Raw genomic sequence first — 26,963 nt, 5'->3', positions numbered from 1 at the left:
CCAATCTCTGCTACCCTGCCGTAACCACATCCTGCCGCAAGAATTTCTGCATTACTTAGATTCCAACTCCAATGCACTTCCTGAATCTAGAAAGGAGGATATAGGTTGTAGTCCACTAAGTCCTACTCAGAGTAGACCCACTGAAATTAATGAACCTAAGTTAGTCATGTCTATTAACTTCAGTGGGTCTGCTCTGAGTAGGACTAGCATTTAATACAATTCCATGCATTTTTAAAAGCCTCCCAGTTCACAATGCCATGGAGTACAGCGCCCTCTGCTGGTCTATAACTGCATGATGTCATCAGCCTTCAAAGTGGTTATTCTTTGGTGAAACTTGTTTCTTTTTTAAAACTGTGCTAGCTAAACCCATTATTTTCATACCATCAGCAGTGATACATTTCTAAAATGAGAGCTGCCAGGCCAAATGCCTGTGTAGAAGCTGGAAATCCAGTCTCTTGATCTTGTTCTGTGTTGGCTGGCGTTAAATGCTCAGTGCCTGCTTTTAGTTTTTAAAATAATGATTCAAAGAGCAAACTTTGAGGTCACTGTTGCACCCATTTGATAGCTGAGGGACTGAGGATGAGGCAGGTTATGAGGCAATGCTGGAAGTCAAGTAGGGTTGCCACCTCACCTCCCCACAGGCCCCATTCCTGTGCCTTTAACAACAGAAATATTGATTTTTTTCCGGGCCTGAAGAAGTTCTCACCTGCTAAATTTCTGTGTGACTATCACATCATCTCCTTGACAAGCCTCTGTACAAGAGACCTGGTCTTTCTGCCCCTGGTTACTCTGGTGCAGGAATGCAAAAACGTTTTTTTTCAGCCCAAGGGCCGCATTTGCTTCTGGCCAAGCTTTCGAGGGCCACATACGAACAGTGGGTGGTGAAGACAGAGGGGGAAATGAGCAGAGCAACAATTGTATTTATTATTTAACAAAATTGATGTACCACTTGACTGTGAAAAATCTGAAAGCGGTTTTACAAAAAAACACATTAAAATGATCAGTAAAAGCAGTTAAAAACAAGTAATTAAAAACATTTTTAGAAACGATTAAAGACAAGGGACTCAGAAAAGGTTACTTCCACATCTCTATGTCTATAATGTGTCTATGTGGCTGTTAGAAGAGTAATGTAAATGTTACCTTTGTACTGTAGGTGAGTTTCCACACACAGCCCTCTCTCTACACCCAAGCAAGCAGAGGCATGATCAGAGTTCAAGGCAAAATCCCTCTGAGTGTGAAGCATGGCCAGTGAGGGGTGCGGTTTGGAGAGAGTTCCAGGGGCCAGGAAGAGAGGCCTGTGAGCTACATTTTCCACCTTTACTCTAGTGCAAGGATGGGGGGCATCCAGATGTTGCTGAACTTCAGCATCTATCATCCCTGTTTCTTAGCACTGTTGGCTGGAACTGATGGGGGTTGGAACTGGAATCCAACAACATCTGGGGAACAGATTCCCTAGCCCTGTTCTAGTGGTTACTGAATAGGAAGGGAAAGGCTCTCTGCACATGCTAAGTAGCATCCTTTCAATGTTAGTGGATGACTTTGGGCTAGTCACTATTTCTCAGCCCTTGCAGGGCTGAAGTGGGGATAAATGGGGAGGGCAGGAGAGCTGAGTATGCTGTCTTGGGCTTCTTGGATGAAAAAATGGAAATGGACTGCCTTCAAGTCGATCCTGACTTATGGGCAACCCTATGAATAGGGTTTTCATGGTAAGTGGTATTCAGAGGGGGTTTACCATTGCCTTCCTCTGAGGCTGAGAGTCAGTGTCTGGCCCAAGGTCATCCAGTGAGCTTCATGGCTGTGTGGGGATTTGAACTCTGGTCTGCCAGATCGTAGTCCAACGCCTTAACCATTACACCACACTGGCTCTCTCTTGGATGAAAGGTGAGATATAAAGGGGGGGGAATGAAGAAATAAACCAGATTGGCAGTTGACTCTTATTTCAACACTGGCAATGGGACAGGATCCTTCACTGCCATGATAGAGTGCATCAGGCTACTTTTAGGGGGTGCTGGCCAGGCCATGTGCAGGGGTGCAGGGGGGTAAAGGGGGCAAACTGCCTGGGGCCCCACAAAGGTGAGAGCCCCCAGAAGAGCTGATTTGTAAGGTTAGTGGACAAACAAAGTTGCACATCTCCAACTATTTGACTTTTGACTTTCCTGGCCGTGGATTACAGAGCCAAATCGGTAAACCTATTCCCAGAATTCCCTTCCTTGGTGGAATATAGAAAGCTGCCTTACACCGTCAGACTATTGGTTCATCTAGCCCAGTATTGTTGACACTGACAGCAGCTCTGCAGGGTTTCAGGTAAGGAATCTGTACCAGTCCTACGTAGAGACGCTGGGGATTGAATTTGGGACCGTCCGTATGCAAAGCGGATGCTCTAACACCGAGGTACAGCCCTTCTGCAACTTGGGACTGGCTTGTCCCAGTCTTGAGCAGGGGAACTTGGCCCCAACACCTCCTGCACATTTTGCCCATTTAAGTGAAACAGCACTCATTTCTCTTAATGAAACTATCATTGTTAAATACTGGACATGAAACTATATAATAATTCTTGAGGTCGCTGTTCTGTGCACTGAAATACACTACACCAGGAGTAGGCAAGGTGAGGCCCTCAGATGCTGCTGGACTACAACTCCCATCGTCCCCTGACCATTGGACATGCTGGCTAGGGCTGCTAGGCAGTGGCGGCTGGGGGCTTCCGATGTCAGTGAGGCAGTGGAATCCCCTCCAGGTTTTAGTCCAAACCTACAAGGAGCTGTCCAAGGTGATGAAGCCCCTCCCCCCCGCTAGGAGTTGGGTGTTCAGAAACATCTGAAGGGTACCTCTGCACTATGTTATCCAATGATTTAGAGCAAGGGTGAACATTTGTGGTCCTCCAATTCCCATCAGCCCTGGCCAGCATAGCTAGTGGTCAGGGATAATGGGAGTTGTAGCCCAGCAACATCTAGAGGGCCACTCTTTGGGCTTCTACCTTGTTTCTTCTTGAAGTTAAATGTCTGAGTGATTTGCGTGGTGTGAACATCTCTTGTTTCTAGTAAACGCACACATCAATGCATGTGACTGTGCATGAACACTAAAACCATGTGCCGTGCTCAGCCAGCCATGCTGCTTCTGAAGTATCTTTTGAACTGTTCTCACATTCTGATTTACAAGGGTGACGTTCTTCCAAAAAAGATATTTCACCAAAAGGCTCCTTGGCTTTTAAATCAGCAGAGGACAGGCTGTTGCAGAGTGAATGGATGCAGCCCGTAAGCGACACAGCGGAGCCTTCAGCAAATTAATTTTATTTATGTATTTATTTATGTATTTCCACACATAGTTATTTAAAAGCATTTCTAAACCCCTTAATATTTAAACATCACTAAGCGGTATAAAAAACCCCATCAAAGCAGCAGAATAAACATAAAAACCAGTAAAACAGTGTTATAAACCTAGATAATAACAGCAATTTGGTAATAACAGAATCCAGTCTGATGGGTCAGAAAATGCCTGGGCAAAAAGGTGTCTTTACAAGACCTCCGAAGCAATGGATGACTGATGCTTCGCCTCTGGCAGAGATAAGGGCATTCCAAAGTGCTGGGACAACGGTGGAGAATTCCAGTTCTCAAGTCTCCACCCTGTGATGTTCTGTAGGGCGGCAGGGACAAAAATTCCCTAGGTGATCTAAGTGATCTTACAGGCCTATACAGGGGTAGGCAGTCCTTCAGGTAATCTGTCCCAAATTGTTTGTGGCTTTACATTATTGTTGTTGCTGTTGTTATCCAGTTTACTACACACCCTTCATCACAAAGTGAATTCGGTTATTAATACAATATTTGCTGTTGTTATATGCCTTCAAGTCGATCACGACTTATGGCGACCCAATGAATCAGCGACCTCCAAGAGCATCTGTCCTGAACCACCCTGTTCAAATCTTCTAAGTTCAGGTCTGTGGCTTCCTTTATCGAATCAATCCATCTCTTGTTTGGCCTTCCTCTTTTTCTACTCCCTTCTGTTTTTCTCAGCATTATTGTCTTTTCTAGTGACTCATGTCTTCTCATGATGTGTCCAAAGTATGATAACCTCAGTTTCATCATTTTAGCTTCTAGTGACCGTTCTGGTTTAATTTGTTCTAACACCCAATTATTTGTCTTTTTCGCGGTCCATGGTATGCTCAAAGCTCTCCTCCAACACCACATTTCAAATGAGTTGATTTTTCTCTTATCTGCAGTTTAAAGGAAATTACAGACCCAAGAATAGGGTGGGACCTTGAACATAGCCCTAAACAGTTTGCAACTATTGAGGGAATGGAGAGTACATACAGTGGTCCCAGGCATAATGAAAATCGGGGTGTCACCAGTATTCCCCTATTTATATGGTGGTGCAGGATCATAGTTCAGAGGCAGAACATCTGCTCTGCATGCAGAAATTCCCAGGTGGAATCTCTGCTGTATCCCAGTAGGGTTAGGAAAACTGCCCTTCTGAAAAGGAGAGCTGCTGCCACTCAGTGTAGACAATTCTGAGCTAGATGGACCGTTGGTCTGACTCGGTATGTGGGAAGCAAAAATAATGTAAAAGCAAAGCTTTCCCGTCCCAACTCCTCTTTGTTAGAAGTTTAGCTCGCGAAAAAATGTCCTGCCTTGTCAGGCTGCTGTTTTAAGGCACAACGAGCAGGACTAACGACGGTGAGAAGGTATCAGGAGTAGTTAACAACTGGGCTCGACGATTCCTCCTGCGACCTGACGAGCCAAACTACATCTCCGTCCTGAACGGGGGGGGGGGCGAAGCAGCAGCAAAACGAGAAAGCGCTCTTCCTTTAAGAGGCCGGGGAGCATGCGCGCTGGCACCCGCAAGGAGGGGGAGAGCCTTTTTCTTTTCCCCCTCCGTCCGCGCCCTTTCCTATTCCGGGACAGCCTGCGAGCGGGGAGGGGTGGGGAGAGAGCGAGCCAGCGAGCCAGCCAGCCCGGTCTGACGCGGGCAGGAGTTTGGCAACCTGGGAAACGTAGGCAGGGAGACCCCCCCCGCTCCCTCCCCCTTTCTCCAGAAGGGCTTTTCCAATCGGAGCAGAAGAGGCTGTTGCTCCTTATCCCGCCCCCCAAAAAGCTTTCCGGGGGTGCGCTGGTGGGGGAAGTGCCAAGTGAGTGGCCCGGCGGGGAGAGGAAGCTGCGGATGACTTTGCAGCCGGCGGAAGGAGGAGCAGTAGCGGCGGCGCTTTCGGCTGGAGCGAAGGCGAGCTCGGGAGCCCATGGAACGTTGAGGCGCCGGGAAAGGAAACCCCCCCATTGTGACGTCGCGTTCTTCGGAAGTGGGAAGTTTTCCCAACGTTCGAAAGGCGCGCCCGCCTGCCTTTGATCTCCGCTGCTAGCTTCGAGAAGGAGGGGCATTACTCCGGCGGCTGCTTTTCCCCTCCTTCCCCCCTTCCTTCTTCCAAGGTGAGTGGGGGGTGAGGCGTCGGCATTTTCTGGGTGGCTTTTCGAGGGGGGGGTCTGTCTTAAGCAGAGGCCCGATCCTGTACGCGTGTTTTCCTCCGGAGCAAGCCCTCTCTACTGAGGGGGGGTGTTACTACACGTGTGTTCCGTGACGAGGAGAAGCGCGCGGGGGGAGTGCTCTTTATCTCTCAGCCTGGTCGTATAAACTCAGTCTTTGGAATCGGCCCAAGGCGTGCAGCGAGACGGCGTTGCTCTCTGGAGTTAGGGGACCCCTGCTTTAAACACCCCTTTTTTTAAAAAATGTCCGATTTTGATAGATAATCACAGCGGGGTCCAGTGCGATTTCCGTTCCCACCCCCTTTTCACTCTTCTTCCAAAAAGGTTGGGGTGTTGCTTTAAAAAAAAAAAAAGTCTGCAAACCCTTGAAAGTGGGGCTGGGGGCGTGGCGTGGGGCGAGAGGAGCGGATCCGGAGGGCTTCTTCACGACCCGGATTCCTTTCCTGCGGGGTTCGCGGGGAGATCCTTAGAAGCGGCCGCAGGAGGCGAAGCCGGCGGGGGCTGGCAAAACTCGGCCGGGTTAATTCCCTTGAAATTGTGGACAGACGGGTGTGTGTGTGAGTAAGTGAGCGCCTGTGTGCCTCGCCTCCCCCCCCTCCACGCGGTACAAACTTCTTGGGGGTGGGATCTGGGGTTTGAATTAAAACTGCCGTTTGGGAGGACCGAGCGGGGAGCGCTCCGGCTTGCAGACGCGTGTTGGCTTTCCGGAAGCGGCGCGCACGAACCCTTTGCCTGAAAGAGGTGGAGTGGCGCAGTGGGGCGGCGGGGCTGTGAAAGCGAGGGGGCTTCTCTGTGCAAGTCTCGGGGGCTGGGGGGGATCGGAGGCCGTGGACGGTTGGGGAAGGGCTGCCCTCCCCCTTCCTTTCCCTGCTTGGAGAGTCCTTGGCTGGGTTTAAACCGGGGCAAGGGAATGGCGGTCCCGGGTCGAATCTGCGCCGCTCCCCTGGTTGCGCTCTGTCAATCGTGGCGCTCGAATAGGAGTGGGGGGGCTTAGAATTTATCTTTGGTTTCCCTGGGGAGAGGGTTGGGCGTCTCCCGTCCTGCCAGAGATGAAGCGCCGCCGCCGCCCAGTTTATTCTGTCGTTACGGCTGTTCAGCCTCTCACTCAAGGACATGCCAACTTCTAAAGGCAGAAGAGCACAGGTTTTGTGCGCTCCTGTCAGGGTGCCCTTTGGCCTCCCTTCTCCTCTCACCCTTAACCCCCCCCCAGTCATTTAAAAAGTAGATCTCTGTGACTCAATTCCTCTGTAGCACTAGTGAGGAAGGGGAGGGGTTGAGTGATGTTGGAAATCTGTGGATTCGAATTTTTTTTAAAGAAATGTTTCCACTCAGAGCTGTGTGCCTTGTGAAGGTGGCAGTGGTAAGAAGCCTGCAACTTCTTGGAGGTTGCCATTTTGAAAGGGGGGTTGTCTTTTTCTTTTTTAAACTTGTGGTGTGATTCTGAACCCCTGAAATGGCTACACGATCCTGACTCCTGGTTCCTGCTTTGTTTTGTTGCTTCCAATATAGTGGAGAGATTGGCGCGTATAAAGCTTGGGATTTTATTTTGTCACCTGTTCCTTTGCTAGTGTAAGATTGCTTCCTAACAACCCTTTTTTTTTTTATCCACCTTGCTCTCCGCAGGGTTTTAACATTTGGGTAAAAAGGGGCCAGAGGAGGTTGGTGATGGAAATGGCAATAAAATAAAACTGGAGGACTCCATCCTGGAGGGTGTAGAAAGCGGTGAAAACCAGAATGACAAACTGGGAGGGGAACAGGAGTGTTGCCACACCCCACCCACCTGCAAGTCGTAACTTTTTTCAGCTGCTCAACCTTACTGAGAACATTTGCTTGAAATTAAATTCCAGATTGGAAAGGAAAGGCACCCGTTCTGACTGAATTTGTCCAGGAGTAGCATACGTCTTCATAAACTTGAACCTGACCTTCAAACATTGAGATCCGGTGATAATGGCTTTAATTAATGTGGCTTTACTCTGTGGGCAAGTGTGTGTGAGAGAGACATTAAAATGGAAGGTCACATTCTCTCGTTGCTAATGAAAGAAATTGGGAACGGGGCTGTGGAGGGGGACACAGAATCAGGTTAGGAATTTGGAGCATTTGCAGGTTCTCCGAAATGAGGCCTTGCGACTCCATAGCTGGTCCCTTGAGGGAGGTTGGGATTATATGTGGGGGGAAATCACCGTCACTGAGATCTCATGTGATGTTGAGGCAGGTATTAGTCTGCAGAAGGCCAGTATTCAGATCCCTGCTTGGCCAAGAAGCTCACTGGGTGACCTTGGGCCAGTCTTTCTATCTCTGCCTAGCCTACCTTGCAGGGTGGTTGTCAGAATTCAAGGGGATAACTTCTGGCCTAGAGAAGGCTGAGTTGTGTGCAGTTTCACGTGCCTTTTGTGTCACTCCCTGTCTACCTCTTAGGAGATTAGGACAGACATTTCCCAAGAGTCCCTGCATATTCTGGGCTCAAGGAAAAAAAGGGTTGGGCAGGCACACTGCTTCTTGCAGTTTCCAGATTTTTAGTGCCCACCTTGGATGCCATTTACGGGAGGGTTCAGGGTTCAGCCACCACCTGGGCTGAATTCTTACATGACCTTGGCCAAGTCCCTGGCCAACACTCCAGAGCAAAGGATGTGTCTCTTAAGTTCGGCTGGAACTAACAGGACTTAAATCACTCCCAACGTCCTGTGTGGGTTCCATGCACTGCCTCCCAATCTCAATTCCCCTATCTGTGAAATGGAAAATTCTAACATATGACAGGGTGCTTGTGAGGACAATACAGCTCCTGAGCACATGTTAAATTTAAGGGCACAGGAAGAGAGAATGGGGGGGGGCTCCTACTGTCTGAACTGTTCGGGCACCCAGATCAGTTGAGGTGTGGCTTTTGGGGAAAGGGCATGGAAGCCCTCTGCCTAGGCCAGCGTTCTGTTCCCACAGTGGCCAGCCAGATGCCTATGGGAAGTTCACAAGCAGCACATGAGAGCCAATAGCTGTCTCTTGCTGCGTTCCCAAGTAACTGGCGTTCAGAGGCGTGGCTCCTCTGATCCTGGGGATGGAATATAGCAAGCATGACTTGTAGCTGTTGATAGCCTTGTGCTCTGTGAATTTGTCTAATCCCACCATCAGGCACTATTGGCCCCAGTCACAGGTGTCATAGGAAGCTGCCCTATAGAGAGTCAGACCGTTGGTCCATCTAGCTCAGTACTGTCCGCACTGACTGGCAGGATCTTTTCAGGAGTTCAGGCAGGGAGTCTTTCTTGGCCTTGGGGGGAGGGTTGAACCTGGCACCTTCTGCATACCAAAGCAGATACTGTACCCCAGAGTTGTGGCCCTTCCCCTCAATGGACTACCTCCATGGAAGTTTGGCTTCCACTGGAGAACAATCTGTGGCCCTCCATCGCAACTCATCAGCCTGGCCAGTGGTCAGGGGTGATGGGAATTGTAGAGTAACAATATCTAGAGCAGTGTTTCTCAACTGGTGTGCCTCCAGATGTTGTTGGACCACAATTCCCATCTTTCCTGACCATTGGCAATGCTGGCTGAGGCTGATGGGAGTTGTGGTCCAACAACATCTGGAGGCACACCGGTTGAGAAACACTGATCTAGAGGGTCTAGATATCCCCACTCCTGCACTGCTGCTGGTTCCAAGGCCTCGGATATGGGGGAAAGGGCAGAATTTAAAACCCAGTGCAAAATTCAGCATTATGAGAACCTTAGCTTAAGAGAAAACAAACCCCTGCAAGTTTCTAGACCTTGTGACTGAAAATCAGTGTGTGGGGTAATGCCCTGTCAAGTAGCCAGAGGCAGAAGTGGGATTGGTAGGATTTTAAGTGGCCTTTGGGGGTGGGGAGGCTTCTGTTCCTTTTAGCGCTCTTTTCCCCTCCCTGTGAATAATAGAAGTAGAACTGATCATACAAAATAAGCAACTGCAGATCTCTTGTGCGCAATTGCAATTGTTGTCGTGTGCTGGACCCATAACGCTGGTTTCTTTCACTTCACTGTAGTGCTAGCAGTAAGCTCAGTGATAGATCGGACGTTTGAGGTTGATGCTGGCCCATCCCAGAGGGCTTCCTGTGTACGTTGGTTGACCAGTGTAGGAATGGGGGAGACATGACAGTTAAGGGTTGGTTCACGAGAGGCAGTATAGAGAAGAAAGCTGGGACCTGCTGGTCTGAAAAAAAGGAAGTGGTTTGAAAAATGGAGAGAGAAGCTGTCCGAAAGTGAGAAGCAATCATAAGACGGTAAGGTGGAAAGGCAAGGATAAATTGAGAGACTCACTAGAGCAGCCTTTCCCCATAGTGCTCTAGTGCAGCGTTTCCCAAACTTTGAGGTCCCGAGATGTTGTTGGACTACAATTCCCATCGTTCCTGACCATTGGCTATGCTGGATGGGGCTGATGGGAGTTGTAGTCCAGCAACATCTGGGGACCCAAAAGTTGGGAAAGGCTGCACTAGAGCAATGGTAGCCAATGTGTTGCCATCCAGAAACTGGCGGACTCCAGCTCCCATCAGCCCCAGCCAGCATGGCCAATGGTCAGGGATGATGGGAGTTGTAGTCTGGTAATATATGGGGGGCACTATGTTGCTTACCCCTGCAATAGAGTGACACCTAGCCCAAATTGTCAGAAAAAATGAAAAGTTTCATTGCCTGTGGTTAGCTATGGGTGTAGAGTGGCTATGCTCTGTATCTTGTTGGTTAAAATAACAATAATTTGTACTTTGTACTAGATGTTAGTGGGAAACCTGTTCAAATTCAAGCCCCAAAGTGTGACAGAGTGTGACTCTAGTATCTCTGCCTCTGTGACTACCACGTAGCCCTCACTTCCTGTCCCCTGTTTGAAAGCTGCCATTTAGATGTCAGAGCTGTGATGGTGATAGCAGGAGTCAAGTCCATGAACATAACTAGCCCTCAAAACTAGCCTGAATGCATTAGCGTGTTTCTGACATATCTGGGCCCTGGAAAAAACAGGAGAAGGAACCAGCTCTCTACCAGTTTGCAAAAAGATTCCTTCCTGATCCCCTAGAACGGATTCTCAAGTCGCCACAGGAGACTGTTTTCTATAACTTTTGCCTGGTATTGGTTGCCACCCCAAATGACTTTATTCATTTGTGGGGGTAGGGGTGGGGAGGTGCCACTCAAAGAGCATGTTGTGTGCAGATTGGAGGAGGACATGGTGATGGATTGGCTGAAGCAAAAAGGGGGCTGTTACTGGAGGAACTCAGCTAGAGCAGGAAGTGCGTTTGGGTGTAAGGGTGAATGTAGGCCAGAGCACTGGTTGCCATGGGGATGCTTCCAAAATGGCCACCCACTGTTGAGTTCGCCCAGTCTAGGCCACAACACTTGCAAGTACTTGCTCCTTCCCACTTGGGCCAATCATAACCTGAAGCAGAGAGCAGAGGGTCTCAGACTGCAAATCAGATTCCACATGGTAATTTCTATATTTTTGTCCCCTTCCATCCCTTTCTCCTTCTCCCTCAACCCCATTCAGCCTTGTATGGACTGTGGTACTTGCCCGCAGCCATGGGGAAAATGCTGTCCAAGATCTTCGGCAACAAAGAGATGAGGATCCTGATGTTGGGCCTGGATGCTGCCGGCAAGACGACCATCCTCTACAAGCTTAAGTTGGGTCAGCCAGTGACCACCATTCCCACGGTCGGGTTCAACGTGGAGACGGTGACCTACAAGAACGTCAAGTTCAACGTCTGGGACGTAGGGGGCCAGGACAAGATCCGTCCGCTATGGAGACACTATTATACTGGCACCCAAGGTTTGATTTTCGTGGTGGACTGCGCTGACCGCGACCGGATCGACGAAGGCCGGCAAGAGCTTCACCGCATCATCAACGACCGGGAGATGCGGGACGCCATCATTCTTGTGTTTGCCAACAAGCAGGATCTCCCCGACGCCATGAAACCACACGAGATCCAGGAAAAACTGGGGCTCACTCGCATTAGAGACAGAAATTGGTATGTCCAGCCATCTTGTGCTACATCGGGAGAAGGACTTTATGAAGGTTTAATGTGGCTTACTTCCAACTACAAATCGTAATTCTAGGGCAATATATATATCTATATATAATTTACGTGCGCGCACACACAAAATCTCTAACCAATGAATCCTGGAGCATATATTCTGTTCTGATTGCCTTCCCCTTTTCTCTTCCCCAACACTTTTTTAAAAATTCTTTGCTCTGGCAGAAATGGAGAGTTTTACCATCCAAGGCTTGGATTTGGAAGCAAGAGGTTCCTTCTCTGTCCTGGGTGTGTGTGTGTGTTTGATGTATGCTGATGGGACAGAGGCTCTTGGCCCCAGCCCTTACAAGCAAGCTGCCTGGGACTGCTAGGTTCGTGTCCCTTCCCTCTCTCCCAAAGCCTCCCCCCCCACCTCCCGTGGTTCTCCAAGCTGTAGTGTTCCCAAAACAGTTTTAGCTTGAGAGCTCAGCTGTCTCGGCTGAACCGCTGACGTTGCCGTCGCCATAATTGTAGTTTGCTGGGGGTGGGGGACGGCATTATGACAAGAGAAATCCTTTCCCCCCTTCCTGATCTTTATTAGTGAGGAATTCCGTCTCCAGTTTTAGAGTTCCGTCCTTGGATCCTGCTCGCTGTCAGCCTGTGGTTGAAGGGGCCCACCCCGAGAGGAACCTCTACCCCTCTTTTTTTTTTGCATATTTTTGGGGAGACCGCAGTTCTGATGCTCTCCTGGGTGCTGGGGGATGTTTGCATGCTGGAATGCCTTGCCTTTTAACGCCTTTGCCGGGAACACCCTGTCCTCGCGCTCTGTCTGTCCTCCTCTCTTGACCTGCTCAACCTGCTGAGGTTGCCTGCTTGATGTAGGCAAGGGCGTGCACGCCCTGCGCCCGACCAAACCAGTTCCCCCACTGCAAGGTTGGTGGAACTGAAGGAGCCATCCATCGGAGATGTGGCTGGCTCTCTTTCCCCAAATCCTTGCCGAGGATCTTTCTTCCGGGTTTCCCTTCGTGGGTGAGGGGTGGGGCAGCAACTCTGGGGTTGCATCTGCCTCTGAGGTGGCTGTACCTGCTCTATGTTCCTCATTTTCACCTGTCCACTGAATCAAGCTGGGGCTCTGTTGTTTTGTGCTGTTCCAATTCCAAATCTTTTTTCCCAGGCAGGGGAAATCACCACCACCTCTGAACCGCATCCTTGGCTAAAGATCCCCCCTGCCAAGTTCTCCATCTTAGAGAGAGGGCCCTTTAACTAAGCTTTCGCCAACCTGGTGCCCTCTAGAAGTTTTGGATGACAACCCCCATCAGCCCCAGCGAGCATGCGCTGGCTGGGGCTGATGGGAGGAGTTGTCTGAAACATCTGGAGGACCCCAGGTTGGCAAAAGCTGGTTTTAACTCAACCCTCTTTGCTGCCCTTTTACATGGTTGGTACCTGAGCCTCAACTGGTTGAGGCCAACCTCCAGCCCTGGGAATTGTGTTCTCCTAGCTGGGGTGTGTGTGTCTTGGAGGAGAAAAGTGCTTTGCTGGTTCTGTTCCACGTGGTGGGCATGGATGTATTTTTCTTCCTCTAATCTCATGGATGAAGTTGATAACTTAATGTGATTTGTAGGGATGGGGACTGGGTTTCCAGCACCTTAGACTGACCCAAGTCCAAGGCACGAACCAAAGAGGTTGGGTTCTTTGCCCAGAACACCAGGAGTCCGCTTGCCCCAACTTCGCCCTTCTGTTGTTTTGAAAGACCTCTTTCCATTTCTTGTCTTACCCTAGTTTTGAGGCTGATTCTGAAGCAGCAGTGACCAATTTGGGGAAAAAGGGTTTCTGTTGCGCTGTCGTGAACCCTGGCACTCCCAGATGCCCCCTCCCCTCTCTAAATGCCTGGCTTTTAACCTTGAACTGCTTCACTTCCCAATATAACTGCTCTGCTCAGGGATTCCTGCTTTCCTCGCTGTTCTCCCACACCCTTCCTTCCCAAGGTGGTGGTGGTGATGGGGAAATGTGTTGCTCGGTTTACCTCGTGTAAGCTTCTGAATTGATGCCTCTGCCTTTTGGTTGAACCAATGGGCTGAATGAAAAACCCCACCTTTCCTTCAATACAAAGCCTGGTTAAAATGTAAATGTATTGCCTTCAAGTCGATTCTGACTTATGGCGGACCCTATGAATAGGGTTTTCATGAGGCTTAGAGGCAGTGACTGGCCCAAGGTCACCCAGTGAGTGAATGGCTATGTGGGGATTCGAACCCTGGTCTCCCAGGTTGTAGTCCAACACCTTAACCTCTGCACCACACTGGCTGTTGACAAGGCCTGGTTAGGTCTTTGCTTTTTGGCTTTACTTTTGCCACCTGAACTAACAGGCAAGGACTGTGTGGATTGCAGGGGTGGCACAGCAAGGCAGGTTCTCAGTGGAGATGATTTTTTAGGAGGGAAGGAGCTGTCACCCCCATTCCCTCGAGAAAGATTTGGCTGTTGCATGATCAGATGGCTCAGGCCTTGTTTCCTGGTACCCCCTTGTGTAAATGGTGGTGCCCACTCCCCATTTGCAAGCTGCATCCAAGTGTCTTAAGGAAGTCCCTGAATATGGAGAGTTTTGGGGGGAGGGGGTTGGGAGGTTGTTCCTCTACTTTGGAGAGAAGGAAACGATTCAGTAGCTGGAAAATACCAAGTCGTCATGATGGAATTGTAGGGAAGGTACCTTTCTCTCCCCCCCCACACACCTTGGGACCTTACAGGGACTCTTGGTGCTGTTGCCCCTACAGAGAAATCGTGCACACCCTTCCTCCAGCCACGTTCCCACCCCTGCCCGCTCCCTGGGCGTGATCTCCTTTTGCGAGAGCATGACTCATAACTCCCACAAAGAGCATTCTCTCTCTCTCTCTCCTCCCCCCCTTCAGTAGGGGGAGGGAGGGGAGGGATTCTGCACAGCTCAGCAAGCTCAACGCACATCTGCAACAAACTCCCTCTGTATTTCTCTGTTTGGTCTTGGTTCTAGCGACTTCCATATTATCTGCCTTCCTGCCCGCCTACCGAACCTGCAACAAAGCTGTCTGTGCCTTTCCCCCCCGCACCCAGGGCTGAGATGATATGCAATGTTTAGTTTTGCATCTCACTCATGAAACTGACTTGGATAAAGAACCCTGTGCCGGAATTTAATGGTTGCAATTTCTGTGCAAATGTACTTCTCCTCCTCCTCCTCACGCCCTTTCAAAATCGGCAACAGCCACCCTGCAAAACTGAAGTTCCGGCACTCATTTCTGTGCCTTTTGAAAGTAAGGCCAACTTTTCATTTTGCTCAGACCCCATGTAGTGGAAAACTTTTAAGGGGGCAAGTCTGCTCCCTCTTTCACTTCTGGTTATAATCTTTCCTCCCCCAAACAAGCTTTGTTTAACAATGTCTAGAAACTGCACTTGAAAGTATGTTTTGAAACTATTCATGGGTTGTGGTGTGTGTGTGTAACTCTTGACATTCCTTTGCTAGCTGCTCCTGTTGTTTCCAAAATCATTTCTTATCACCCACCCATCCACAACACACACATTTCTCTCTCTGTCCCCCCCCCTCCCTTGACATTCCAACAGAACTGCTTTGTTTTTTGGGATCTCTTGATTGGATTCCTGGGCAATCGCGTTGGCACGACAGGGAATTAAAAGTCAGGTGAGCGCCATCTGCTTAGGCATTCGGGATCATCCAATTTACGCTGCAAGAAATGTGTGGGATGTGTGCGTTGTCAGGAGTTTGCGTGATGGGAATTCAGGCTGGGGGGGAACCCTTCTCATTCTGTCCTTTTCTCTCTCTGGTGGATTGGTTTCTTTTGCACCTCTTCCATTTTTTTCCAGAAAAATGTTGCTTTTGGCTATTGCCCCCACGATTTGGGGGTGCTTTTATCTTACATTGAAGTAAGGTTTAAAAAAAAAGATGGCATTGTTTGGCCCCCACACCTTCAAATATGAAACAGAGATTAATATAACCATCTAAAACAAACCTGTTAGAATCTAACACAAGGGTGAGTGTTGATGGCGCCACGGTGATGGTTATTCTTCCTAGAATTTGGGCGCCAGATTTTAGAGCACAGTTGGGTGCTAATTAAGCTGGATGGGGTGGTCAGTTTGGGTGGATCATGCCTTAATCTATGGGCAAAGATCTGAACTTATCGCTAAAATATGTGTATTCATGCACTTCAGTGACCCTGACTCAGAAGTTAAATGGTTAGGGTGATATAGGGAGGCACTTAATTTCTCCAACACATTGTTGAATAGCTTTCTTCCCCTCCCCACCTTTTTGCCTATATAGTTGTTCTAGGCGCATTAAAGTTATTCCCAGATCACACACAAATGAGGCTTGGGGGTGGGAATGGTGTGTGTGTGTGTGTGTGTGTGAACATAACTGGGAAGTTTTCTGTGCCTTCAATAAGAGCTCTCAGTTCCTTAAGGGAAGAACAAGGTACGCTTGTAAGCAAAACTGCAGCTGTCTGACTGGAATACACTGGTTTTGTTTTGGGTTGTGTTTTTTTAAAAAAACAAAAACAAAAAATTATGCTTTCTTTCTCCCCAACTAGAAAAATGTGGGGGGGTGTTTATCAGATGCTGATCTGCATACACAAATGTACTGTACATGTAACGCTGGAATTTCTTTAGAATCTTTTATTTCAGGTTGGGGGAGTTCAAATGTTTCTTGTGGTTATGGGTGCGGGGGTGGAGAACCCCCTAATCTTTATAAACAAGGGCTCACTTCAGTGAACGTTTTTTTAAAAAAATAAACAAAAATAAATGATTTTTCTTTCTAGCCTTCATGAAAATTGTGGTTTTTTTAAAAGAGAAAGAAAATTACAACTTCCCTTGAGATGCTTGCATCACCCTTTCAGATAAGCCCCAAGTTTTATGATTGTCCACTTGCCTGCATTTGTCTATGACCTTTGCTAGTCATTTGTGGTCCCCAAAATTAGACTTTAGTAAAGAGCTTTCCTGCTGGTCACCTGGAGGCACTTCCGACTCTCCACAAGCGACTAGGTAAGTAGCAATTTCAAGCCAGGAGTTCATGTTTATCATTGAAGTGGTTACTTCCTGCAGGTCTTTTTTTTTTTTTTGGTAACTTTGTGCCCAGATAAGGTTGGATTGCTCTGTTCTTTTTCTTGTCCAACAGCTACACAACAGGCAGACGTTCAGCAGGTACAGTTTTGTATGACAGGCAGCCATTTTTCAGTAACAGTGGAAATACAGTGTAATGGAGATACTCTGCTTCCAGGGTTCCTGCTTGTTTTGCATCTGTCAGGGGTGGTGTGGAGGAACGCAAGGCAGTTTGACCCAGAGCTTGGAAAAGTTACTTTTTTTGAACTACAACTCCCATCAGCCCCAGCCAGCGCCATGCTGGCTGGGGCTGATGGGAGTTGTAGTTCAAAAAAGTAACTTTTCCAAGCTCTGGTTTGACCTTAGGGAAGGGAGAACAGCAGCTGGAGGTTGCCTAGCCACCAGAGATGGTGTCCCCTCTTCAGCTTGTGGTTGATTTTAGGGAATGCGCCTTGAGCTGGTGTAAAACTGTTACACACGCTCCTCAACCCAGCAAGGTGGCCGTGGTACACTCGGCGAGGCTGCTGTGCTGGACAGCTGTTCAGTCCACCTAACAGCATCTCAGTCACAGTGGAGGTTCTAGCCCTTAAAGCAGGGACGGGGAACTCACTGAGCCCTCCGGATGCTGTTGGACTCCAACTCCCATCAGCTCCAGTGAGCTCGACTAAAAGTCAGGGGCAATGGGAGTGGTAGTCTCAGCAACCATCAGCACACTTCGATCGCAGTGGAATTATAAGGCGTGAAAATACGCCTATCAAATCCACTCCTTTTTTCCCCTGTCTGTCTTTGCTGCTCTATCTCCTTCCTTTCCCTTCCTCTCTCTGCGTCCGTGTCTTTCGCCTTAAGGTAAGAATGGACAGCCTGTGGGCCCTCCTGACGTCATTGAGACTACATCATCCCTGACAGTTGGCTAGGTTGCCTGTGGCTTGGGAACTATAGTCCAGCCACATCCGTAGGGCCATCCCTGCCTTAAGGACAAGACTCTCTCACCCACCCCGTTAATTGGAAGGTTTCCTGTTTGTGCCAGTTTCGGGACAGAGTGGTGTGACCATGGAACATTTCTGTCTTGATCTGCGGTAGAGTTTCTTTTTCTATCAGAGGCGCTCTGATCCACTGTCCTGAACATTTCTGTCTTGATCTGCGGTAGAGTTTCTTTTTCTATCAGAGGCGCTCTGATCCTCCCTCGTTGAGAGTTGCAGGGAAGGGAGACGCATTTCCTTTCCTGTAACTTCACCGTCTGTGGTTTTCTGCCATTGCCACCTTTTTGTTGTTCCTCTTTAATTAAGAGGTGAAACACAGCTGTGACTTAGCCCTGGTGATGGGGGAGGTGTCAGGCAGATGTGCCGCTGTCAACAGGTTTTCATTTCCCCTTTTATTTTTTTTGCTGTTGAGAGACTAGTAACGCATATCCTTCAGAACATCCTCCGGATGTTTTGGACTACAACTCCCATCAGCCCCAGCCAGTAAAAGGGGGTGTGCCTGTTCAAGACAACATGCAGCATTTCAAAGAAGAGCCAGCTAGACTCTCCCTAAGCACCAGCCTTCCCCAACCCATGTTTTGCACCTCAGATCCCATCAGCCCCCTAGATGCATTGGTTTTATTGTCTAGCGTGCATCCCCCTCCACTTCTCCAAACTCCTCTTCTCAAGTAAAGTTTTAAAAATCTGATTGGAGTTGGTAGTACCTGGGGGGGGGGATGTAGGGAGGCAGGGATACCTGATGGATATAGCTTCACTCTGAACAAAATTCCCCAGATCCACAAATTTAATGCAGCTTTCCCAAAGTTTCCACCATCGGGGAAACCAGCAAATTGCAGAAGATTAGGAAATTCCCCAAATGTTCCCTGTGGTTGGCTATAATAGTGGGCTCATTAGCTGAACTAAGCAAAAGTTAATATATATTAAAAACCTTGGTAACAATGTAAGAGAAGCTAGCAAGTGTTTTACTGTAAACTAACTTGGACTTGGGTTCCCAAATTAAAGTGTGCATGTTCCTGTTACTGCACTCTCATAGGAAGCCATTGATCCATTGAGTCAGACCGTTGATACATCTCGCCTAGTATTGCCTACACTGACTGGCAGCGGCTGTCTGGGATTTCAGGCAGGGTTTTCTCCGAGCCCCACCTGAGACCTCCTGCATTCAAAGCAGATTCTCTACCACTGAGCTGCGGCACTGAAGCTGGAGGGTTATATATGAAGTTGCCTTATACTGAATCAGGCCTCTGGTCCATCTGGCTCACTATTGTCTCCACTGATGGCAGCATCTCTCCCGGGATTCAGGACAGGGGACATTTCCAGCCCTAACTGAAGATTGCATTGGCTTGGCCCGCTTGCATTGGCTGCCTATATGTTCCTGAGCCCAATTCAAGGTGCTGGTTTTAACCTATAAAGCCTTGCACGACTTGGGGCCACAATACCTGATGAAATGCCTCTCCTGACACAAACCCACCTGTACACTACGCTCAACACCAAAGGCCCTCCTCCGGGTGCCTACTCAGAGGGAAGCCACAAGGGAAAGGGCCTTTTCAGTGGCGACCCCCAAATTATGGAATGATCTCCCCAATGACGTTCGCCTGGTGCCAACATTGCTATCTCTTTGGCGCCAGATCAAGACTTTCCTTTTCTCCCAGGCATTCTAACAGCATGTGCTGAGCTCTGACCCCAGGTCTTTTACCTGGTTTATCTGTGCTTCATGGTTTTAAACTCGGTATGGTTTTTAAAATTTGTATTTGTTTTTCATGTTCAGTGTTCTTAATTTTTGTATACCGCCCAGAGAGCTTTGGCTATGGGGCGGTATAGAAATGTAATAAATAAATAAGATGCCAGAGATTGGACTTGGGACCTTCTGCACGCAAGACAGATGCTCTGCCATTAAGCCATGGCTCTTCCCCATCATCACTCAAATCTGAATTGCCTGTTTGCAGGCACTGAGACACCTGGGGGAAAATGGTGTGTGTTGGGGGACTGCCAAAAAGCCACACCTAACACAATGCTGCGACACCAGTGGGTTGCACGATGTGGGTGGGGATTTGTGGCTTGAAGGTGTGGCGCTGCACCTAGTTCTGAACACAGCAGCTATATCCGCTGTGTTCCTCCACCTGATCTTAATGGGGTAGGGCTTTGTCAGTGGCAGGATCAGAGGGCGGCGTTCAAGGGCCATGAGCTACTCTGGGCAACACCATTGCGGCTTCCACTCTTTTAACATCTCTGCGTTAGGCAGAAACTCCACAGGTCAAGCTTTTTCCTATTGTTTAAGGTCCATGCTGGGAAGTGCTAATACTAGCCTAATTGCTGCCTGTCACAACTTCAAAAAACCAAAACAAACCCACAGCTGGAGCCCTGGCATGAAAAAAAGGCAGCAACTTTAATCCCAAGCTTCTGTTCTGTAGAGGTTTGCACTTTGTTTGATGTCTCCTGTTTGTCCTCCTCTCTAACTGTCGCTCACCTGCATCGTCATTCATTTTCAGTCATGGACACCTTACGGGCTTGGCACACCTTAGTGGTGTAGCGTCTCCTGGAGTGTACTGCTGAAGACTTATAAGTGTGTGAGAGCTTCCTTCTGACGTGCCAGGTGAGCGAGTGTGTGTATTTTCATAGGAGAGACCTCAAACCTGCTATCGCTCACCTCCAACTTAAAATGGTTCAGTCCAGCTTTGCTGCTTGACCCTGAGTTGAAGCTGGTGTGCCCGTCTGTGATATGCAGACTGAGGAGGTAGGACTGCTGGGGTGGGCTGCTCCAAAGGGCGTGCGAGGGCTCATTTTCATGCAAGACCCTGAATTTAACCTCCCTGCTTGTAGTAAACCAGCTCATTACTGCATAGCCCTTTCGATGATCAGTTTGTTTTCTGCAAGCAGGGAGCAGTTGAGAATATGACCTCCACACTCGCTGCCTGAAGTGGCACAGTCTAGAAATCTACTCTTGTAATTTGTAGATTTCCCCCTATCCAGATGAGGGCCGCTTCATGCCAACTAATTCTCCACCTGCCCTGCAACATCTGGAGGGCACCAGGTTGGCAAAGAAGGTTACACGGAAGGGATGATTCATCCTTTCAGTTCCCTTCATTTCCCTCTGCTAAGCATGCTTCCTCTTTCCTGCAACAAGCGCCGTTGTTTTTTGACACATAGGAGGAAATAAAACCGGCCAAGTTTTCACTACCGGAGTAAAACATGTGCTTTGCTAGAAGCAGGTTGATGCACCTTCCCTCCAAGGGAAAGCTAAAGCAGGTAGTGATGTCCCTCCAGATGTTGGTGGACTACAACTCCCATCACCTGGAGTCATGGCCCAAAACATCTGGAGAATACCAGGATCAGGGATTATGGGAGTTGTAGTCCAACCTGGTGCTGCCTTTGGCTGCCCTTCGGCTAAAGCATTGTGGAAGGGAGAACTTAGAAGAGAGGTAATTTAAGGGTGGGGGGAGAGGTGCTGGCTAGGAGTTTACAAAAATGACACATGGGGCAGAGCAGGGGTTCCCAAGCTGGTCCACAGACCGCCAGTAAGTGGACTGTGAGCTTCCTTCAGGTGGTCCATGGCACGTCTGTGGATTTGTGGCTGAAGACAATGGACAGCACATCCTTCACATTGTATATTAATATTGATTTTAAACTCTACTTTATTGACACTTTTATTTTTTATTGTATTGCAATAAAATGCAACATCTAAGAAACAAGAAGCAACAGAACTAAAAAATTAGAAAGTATACAGCAACTACCATGGTGCATTGCAATTGCTACAGCTGGCAGAAAAATCTTTTCAGTGGTCTGCCAAGACCCTCGGCAGTTTTCAAGCGAGCTGGGGCGGCCGGCCTGGGGAGCCACTGGTACAGAGAAAGTGGGCAAGGGCTGGGGTTTTTTTCTTCTGATTCTAGACCCTGATGTCATCTAATGAGAGCCGTTTTGGCCAGAGATTTGGGGCAGTCAAGAAAATAAAGGGACCTCTTCACGTGCCGCTTGACTAGTGAGTGGATGACAGCTGGGGGGAGGCAGAGCATCCCTGAAGATGAGTTTCCGGGGCAAGGGCTGTTGCCTTCATGCCCTCCTGCTGGTGGGCTTCCCAGAGCTGCCTGTTGGAGAAGCAGGATGCTTGATGGGCTTCCCGAGGTCTTTGGCGGCATCTCTGGGTAGGGCTGGGACAAGACTTCCTGTCTGAACCCCAGCAGAGCCCCTGCCAGTCACTGTAGACCGAGGTTGGGGAGCCTTGAGTCTGGGAGCCATCTGTGGCCCTCCAGGCCTCGCTGTTTGGCCCTTAGAACTCTCCTCAGACTGCGCCCTGCTTTCCATCCTCCTTGAGTGTTTTGCCCTGGCTGGAATGTGTCCTTTGACTCTGATCACGCTTCTTGCTTCCCTGGGTGGAGGGGAGACGGGGTCGTGTATATGTAGAAACGGGCTTGCTCTGTGCAGGTGAAGTGCACATTTCTTGCTGCTGCGCCTCTGGCCCTACCCGGCACTGGCGTGTGGCCCCTGGAAGGGAATGCGGCCCTCAGGTGCGGACAACTCTGATCTAGGTGGACAGGATAAGGCAGTGTCTTAACATTCCTGCATTGCTCAGTCCTGGGCTGTCATTTTTAAATTGCCTGCAGGGCCACACTGGCTGCTGCAGGGCATTGTGGGAAATTTGCAATGGGCAGCTCCCAGGGATGCTGTTGTGGTGGACCCTGCATGGCTGGTTGGGCTCCTGCAGATACCAGAGGATGCCGGGTGCCGATTCTGGCCCTGAACTGGCCTTTTTTGCTCCAATCAAGCAGAGTTCTCCCAAAGTTTCTTGTATCTGAAGATCTCCCATGCTACATGAAAGAGGCACAGTGTTGTTAAAACGAGTGCAGATTAACTGTGCCACTCTGTGCTTCAACATGTGCAGTGGCAACTCTTCTGTAGGACACAAGCTGTTTCCCTGGAGAGGCCAGGTGTGAGCGACAGAGGGGGAAATGGTTACAGATCAAATTACATTTGTTTCTACCTTGCTTTTTTCCCTTCCAAGGACACACAAGCCGCTTACAAAATTGCACAGGAAGCTGCTGATACAGACTCAGGCCCTTTGCCCATATAGTTAAGTATTGCCTACAGTGACTGGCAGCAGCTCTCTACGGTTTCAGACGGGAGTCTTTCCCAGCCCTACGTGGAGGTTGAACCTGGGACCTTCCTATATGCCAAGCAGACGCTCTACCGCTTGGCTACGTCCCTTCCCTGTGGAAAAACAGGAAGCCGCATTATACGAAGTCAGACTCTTGATCCTTCTAGGCCAGTATTATCTACACTGACTGGCAGAAGCTCTTCAGGATTTCAGATAGGGGTCTCTACCAGCCCTATCTGGAGATGTCAGGGATTCAATATGAGTTCTTCTGCATGGAAAAAATGAGAGCATTTACCACTCATGGAGATGGGGCCTATAAGGCCATTGAGTTCAACCCCCTGCTGGATCCAGGAATCCAACTTAAAGCATTCCTGACAGGTGACTGTCCAGCTGCCTCTTGAATGCCCCCAGTGTCGGAGAGCCCACTTACCTCCCTAGGTCATGGGTTCTATTGTCGTACCGCTCTAACAGTTAGGAAGTTTTTCTTGATGTTCAGCCAAAATCTGGCCTCCTGTAATTTAAACCCATCGTTCAGTGTCCTGCACTCTGGGACGATCGGGAAGAGATCCTGGCCCTCCTCTGTGTGATACCCTTTCAAGCACTTGAAGAGTGCTATCATATCTCCCCTCAGCCTTCTCTTCTCAAGGCTAAACACTCCCAGTTCTTTCAGTCTGTCCTCATGTCCTCATAGGGCTTTGTTTCCAGTCACTTATCCTCATTGCCCTCGTCTGAACCTGTTCCAGTTTGTCTGCATCCTTCTTGAAGTGTGGAGACCAGAACTGGACGCAGGACTCAAGATGAGGTCTAACCAGTGCTGAATAGAAGGGAACTAATATGTCACGTGATTTGGAAACTATACTTCTGTTAATGCAGCCTAAAATAGCATTTGCCTTTTTTTGCAGCCACATTGCACTGTTGGCTCACATTCAGCTTGTGATCAACAATTCCAAGTTCCTTCTTGCATGTAGTATTGCTGAGCCAAGTATCCCATCTTATAACTGTGCATTTGCTTTCTTTTTCCTAGGTGTAGAACTTTGAAATTTAACAGGGATAAATGCATTCTGTTTTCAGCCCAATGCTCCAGCCTTTCACCCTACTGGGAGAAAGGGCAGGATGTAAATTTATTACAGTAGGGCCCCGCTTTACAGCGCTTTGCTTTACAGTGCTTCGCTAATGCACAGGTCTTAATTAGACGAAATTAGACTAAAGCCCCACTCATATGCCACTTGTTCCGGTTTTACGGCGGTTTTCGGCATCGTGCACCATTTTATTAAATGAGTTCCGTTTTTCAGCGGGGGTCCGAAACATAACCTGCCGGATGAGTGGGGCCCTACTGTATTAATAATAGTCACTTTAAATTTTGTTTCTGTCTTCCAGGGTATTAGCTATCCCTTCCAATTTTGTATCATCTGCAGATTTAATGAGCATTCCCTGTACTTCCTCATCCAAGTAATTAACAAAAATGTTGCAGAGCACTGGGCCCAGGACCGAGCCCTGCAGTACCTCGCTTGTAACCTCCTCCCAGTTTGAGAAAGAAACATTGATAAGCACTCTTTGAGTACGATTCTGTAGCCAACTGTGGATCCACCTGATAGTTGTTCCACCCAGCTCACATTTAGGTAGCTTGCTAATCAGAATATCATGGGGCACTTTGTCAAAAGCTTTGCTGAAGTCAAGATATATTTTGTCATTGCCACAGTCTATCAGGGAGGTTACCCGATCAAAAAATGAGATAAGATTAATCTGGCAGGATTTGCTCTGTCTTGACACTGAGCTATGCCCCCTTCCCTCTTTCAATTAAAAAGCAGTGAGGCCAAAAAAAATCAAACCAAATCCCAAAACAGCATAATGGCAGAAAACTCACAAAGGTTACCAAATGAACAAGTTTTAATAAGAACCTGAATGCTAAAAGAGAGAGGGCAAGGTAGATATCCAAGGAAGGACACTCTGCGGTGCTACCACTGAAACTGCTCTGTGATGGGCACCCACCTCTCTGCTCTCACGTATGGGCAGGATCAGAAGCTGTGCCTTGGATGCTGACCTTAGCTGGTAGGCAGGCTCAGAATGGGAACAGTCTCCAAACATGCCTACAACTGGCACTTTAAATTTAATGTAATTTCATTACACACACCCCTGGCGATTGGTTGATTGATTGCCGGTACCCTTCAGCTCTCTCCAGGAAATCTCTGTGTAGCCTTGACTAGTTCAAGAGCGTGTTTGTCCATTGTTTATTTTGGGAAGCTGCCGATGCTGGAATATTACATTAATTGAAAAAAGGGAAAGGGAAACCCTTCCCCAACTTTCTAGTCCTCAGTATTTCAACGATGAGTATGTTAAGCCAGGCCTCCCTCATTCAAAGGAAGCCAGTGCTGTGTCACAAGCGCAGAGGTCCTATGTGTGCCTCTTCCACCCCACTCTCTTCAAAGCTCTTAAATGTCAGACACTCAAACCCACCAGCTCCCTTCTCACCCCTGCCCCCCCAAATCTCCCGTTTGTCTTGGGAAGCATTCCTCATCTGTGGGGGAGGCTCCTTGTGAACCCAGTGTGTGCCTGTTGCCAGCAAAGGCTCAAGGTCTAAGTGGAAACTGAATCATAGTCGTGGGAGAAAAAGCTACCGTAATTTTTCTTGTTTAAAACTAAACCAATGGGTATCTTTGACAGCTTTCTCCAGCCTGTTTGGTTTCTTTGTTGCTGGCTTGTAATCGGGTGGGGGAAGTCTTTGGAGATTTGGCTCCAGGGCTGCGGCGCTGAGTGTAGCGCGGCAGTGAAGGGCATCCTCGCCAAACCGTGCTTTGTTTCTCAGGTCATCCTGTTCCAGTGGGAGGGAGATTGGGAGGGGGGGATATTTCATCCCTCAAAAATCTGGAGCCAGCCCTACTCTAGGAGGAAAAAGATGGGGGGGAGGAGAGGAGATCTAGGCCAGGGCGGGGGGGTTTGGCAAGCTGGCGATGAGGCTCATTCCTTTGCCACCCCACAGATCCACACGTGCTGAGGCCTGGAACTTCTTACGAGGCCTTGCGGGCCAGCGTCTCGGAAGCAGCTGCAGCTTTTTGGGAGCGATCCAAGGCAAATATTAAAACGCCGACTGGGCGGGGTGGTGACAGGGAAGGATCAGAAGCTGAGTCTCTCTGAATGTTCCCCTGTCCAGCAGTTATGTGTGGAGGGGCCGGTTCCACTTCTTCTGCAGCAACACAGACAGTGATGTGAGAGAGTCGAAGGAACGTTTGCGGGAAGGCGCATAGTAAGCGAGGGAAGATTTGGCACTTGCAACAGCTGTGATCATGGCAGCTAGTCTAGGCACAGCAAGAAATTAAACATCAGAAAAACCTGCTGATATCTTACAATGGTATAAAAACATGCCATATAGGATTGTTGACAAATCTTATATATTATAGATTATTGAAGGATGTGCACCAGATTTCTTGGAAAAAGGAGTTGCTAGTGATTGGAATGCAAAATTCCAAGACCATGTTCAACCTTATGTATTATTTTCACTCCTATAATTTGACATCCTGCTTAAAATATAATGGCAGGACACCAAAAGAATTACCAAACGCTCCTTAAACAGTAAATGACTTTGGTCTAGGTATACACAATATGATGAAATTATGTACAGATGAACCAGGTAGGCAAAGTATTCTGTCTCTAATCGTTTTGTGTGGTTTTTTGCATTAAAGTTTTTTAAAAAAAGAACGCTTGCAGAAAGGACGAGCAAGCACATCGGGCAGGAAGTAGGTGGCAAAGAGGATGCAGATTCACGGCTCCACCAAAACCACAATGGGGCGTGGCTGGTTGGAGAGTTGAGTGTGTGACCAGTCACAGGAACGCAAAGAGCCAATTTATGACTGAGTCAGTCTGTTAGTCTGCCCAGCCCGGTATTTTCTCTGACTGGGCCTGGCTCTCTAGGGTCACAGGCAGTGGAGGCTGGTGGCTCCGGTTATCAGTGGGGCAGGGAATCCGTTCCAGGTTTTAGTCCGAAATGTTAAGAAGCTGGCCGAGGTGACAGGAGCTCAGGGCAGATTCCCTGCCCCATCGGAGTCACCAGCCTCCACTGACTGCAGGCAGAAGTCTTCTCCATCAGGATACCTGAAAGACCGTTTTACCCCTTATATACCCAGTTGATCACTGTGCTCTGCAGGTGAGGGCCTCCTGCAGGTACCATCTTATCAGGAGGTCCGTTCTGCACAACATAGGAAACGGACCTTGTGTTGTGGCACCAACCCTTTGGAATTCCCTACCCTTAAATATTAGGCAGGCGCCATCTCTGTTATCTTTTCAGTGCCTACTGAAGACCTTCCTCTTTCAACAAGCCTTTTAAGTAGAGACCTTATTCCAGTCTGTGTTGGATTTGCTTTTTAAGATGTGTTGGTTTTTGTTTTTTTAAACAATATGTTTTTAACCATTTTTTAAAGATGTT

The 26,963-nt window shown here is 48.6% G+C and overlaps 1 protein-coding gene across 5 annotated transcripts; it reads left to right on the top strand.

Moving 5' to 3' along the window:
• Window positions 1–4,860: 4,860 nt before the first annotated feature.
• On the top strand, window positions 4,861–16,199 carry LOC133370355 (ADP-ribosylation factor 6-like). 5 transcript variants are annotated; one of them, XM_061596548.1, is made up of 2 exons: window positions 4,861–5,414; window positions 10,951–16,199. In XM_061596548.1, exon 2 carries the CDS (start codon window positions 10,983–10,985, stop codon window positions 11,508–11,510), a length of 528 nt encoding a protein of 175 aa, XP_061452532.1. In that variant the 5' UTR covers window positions 4,861–5,414; window positions 10,951–10,982; the 3' UTR covers window positions 11,511–16,199. The 5 variants fall into 5 exon arrangements, with proteins under 5 accessions (XP_061452532.1, XP_061452536.1, XP_061452533.1 ...); XM_061596552.1 differs by lacking the exon at window positions 4,861–5,414 and adding an exon at window positions 5,865–6,025; XM_061596549.1 differs by lacking the exon at window positions 4,861–5,414 and adding an exon at window positions 5,942–6,029.
• The last annotated feature ends 10,764 nt before the right edge of the window (window positions 16,200–26,963 follow it).

Source organism: Rhineura floridana, chromosome 15, assembly GCF_030035675.1.
Source record: "Rhineura floridana isolate rRhiFlo1 chromosome 15, rRhiFlo1.hap2, whole genome shotgun sequence".
In the NCBI taxonomy this organism is placed as follows: Eukaryota; Metazoa; Chordata; class Lepidosauria; order Squamata; family Rhineuridae; genus Rhineura; species Rhineura floridana.
This window is presented reverse-complemented; position numbering and strand designations above follow the sequence as displayed.

What these genes read in the sequence shown, in the direction of transcription:
- LOC133370355 (XM_061596548.1), top strand. Translation starts at nt 10,983, where the DNA reads ATGGGGAAAATGCTGTCCAAGATCTTCGGCAACAAAGAGATGAGGATC.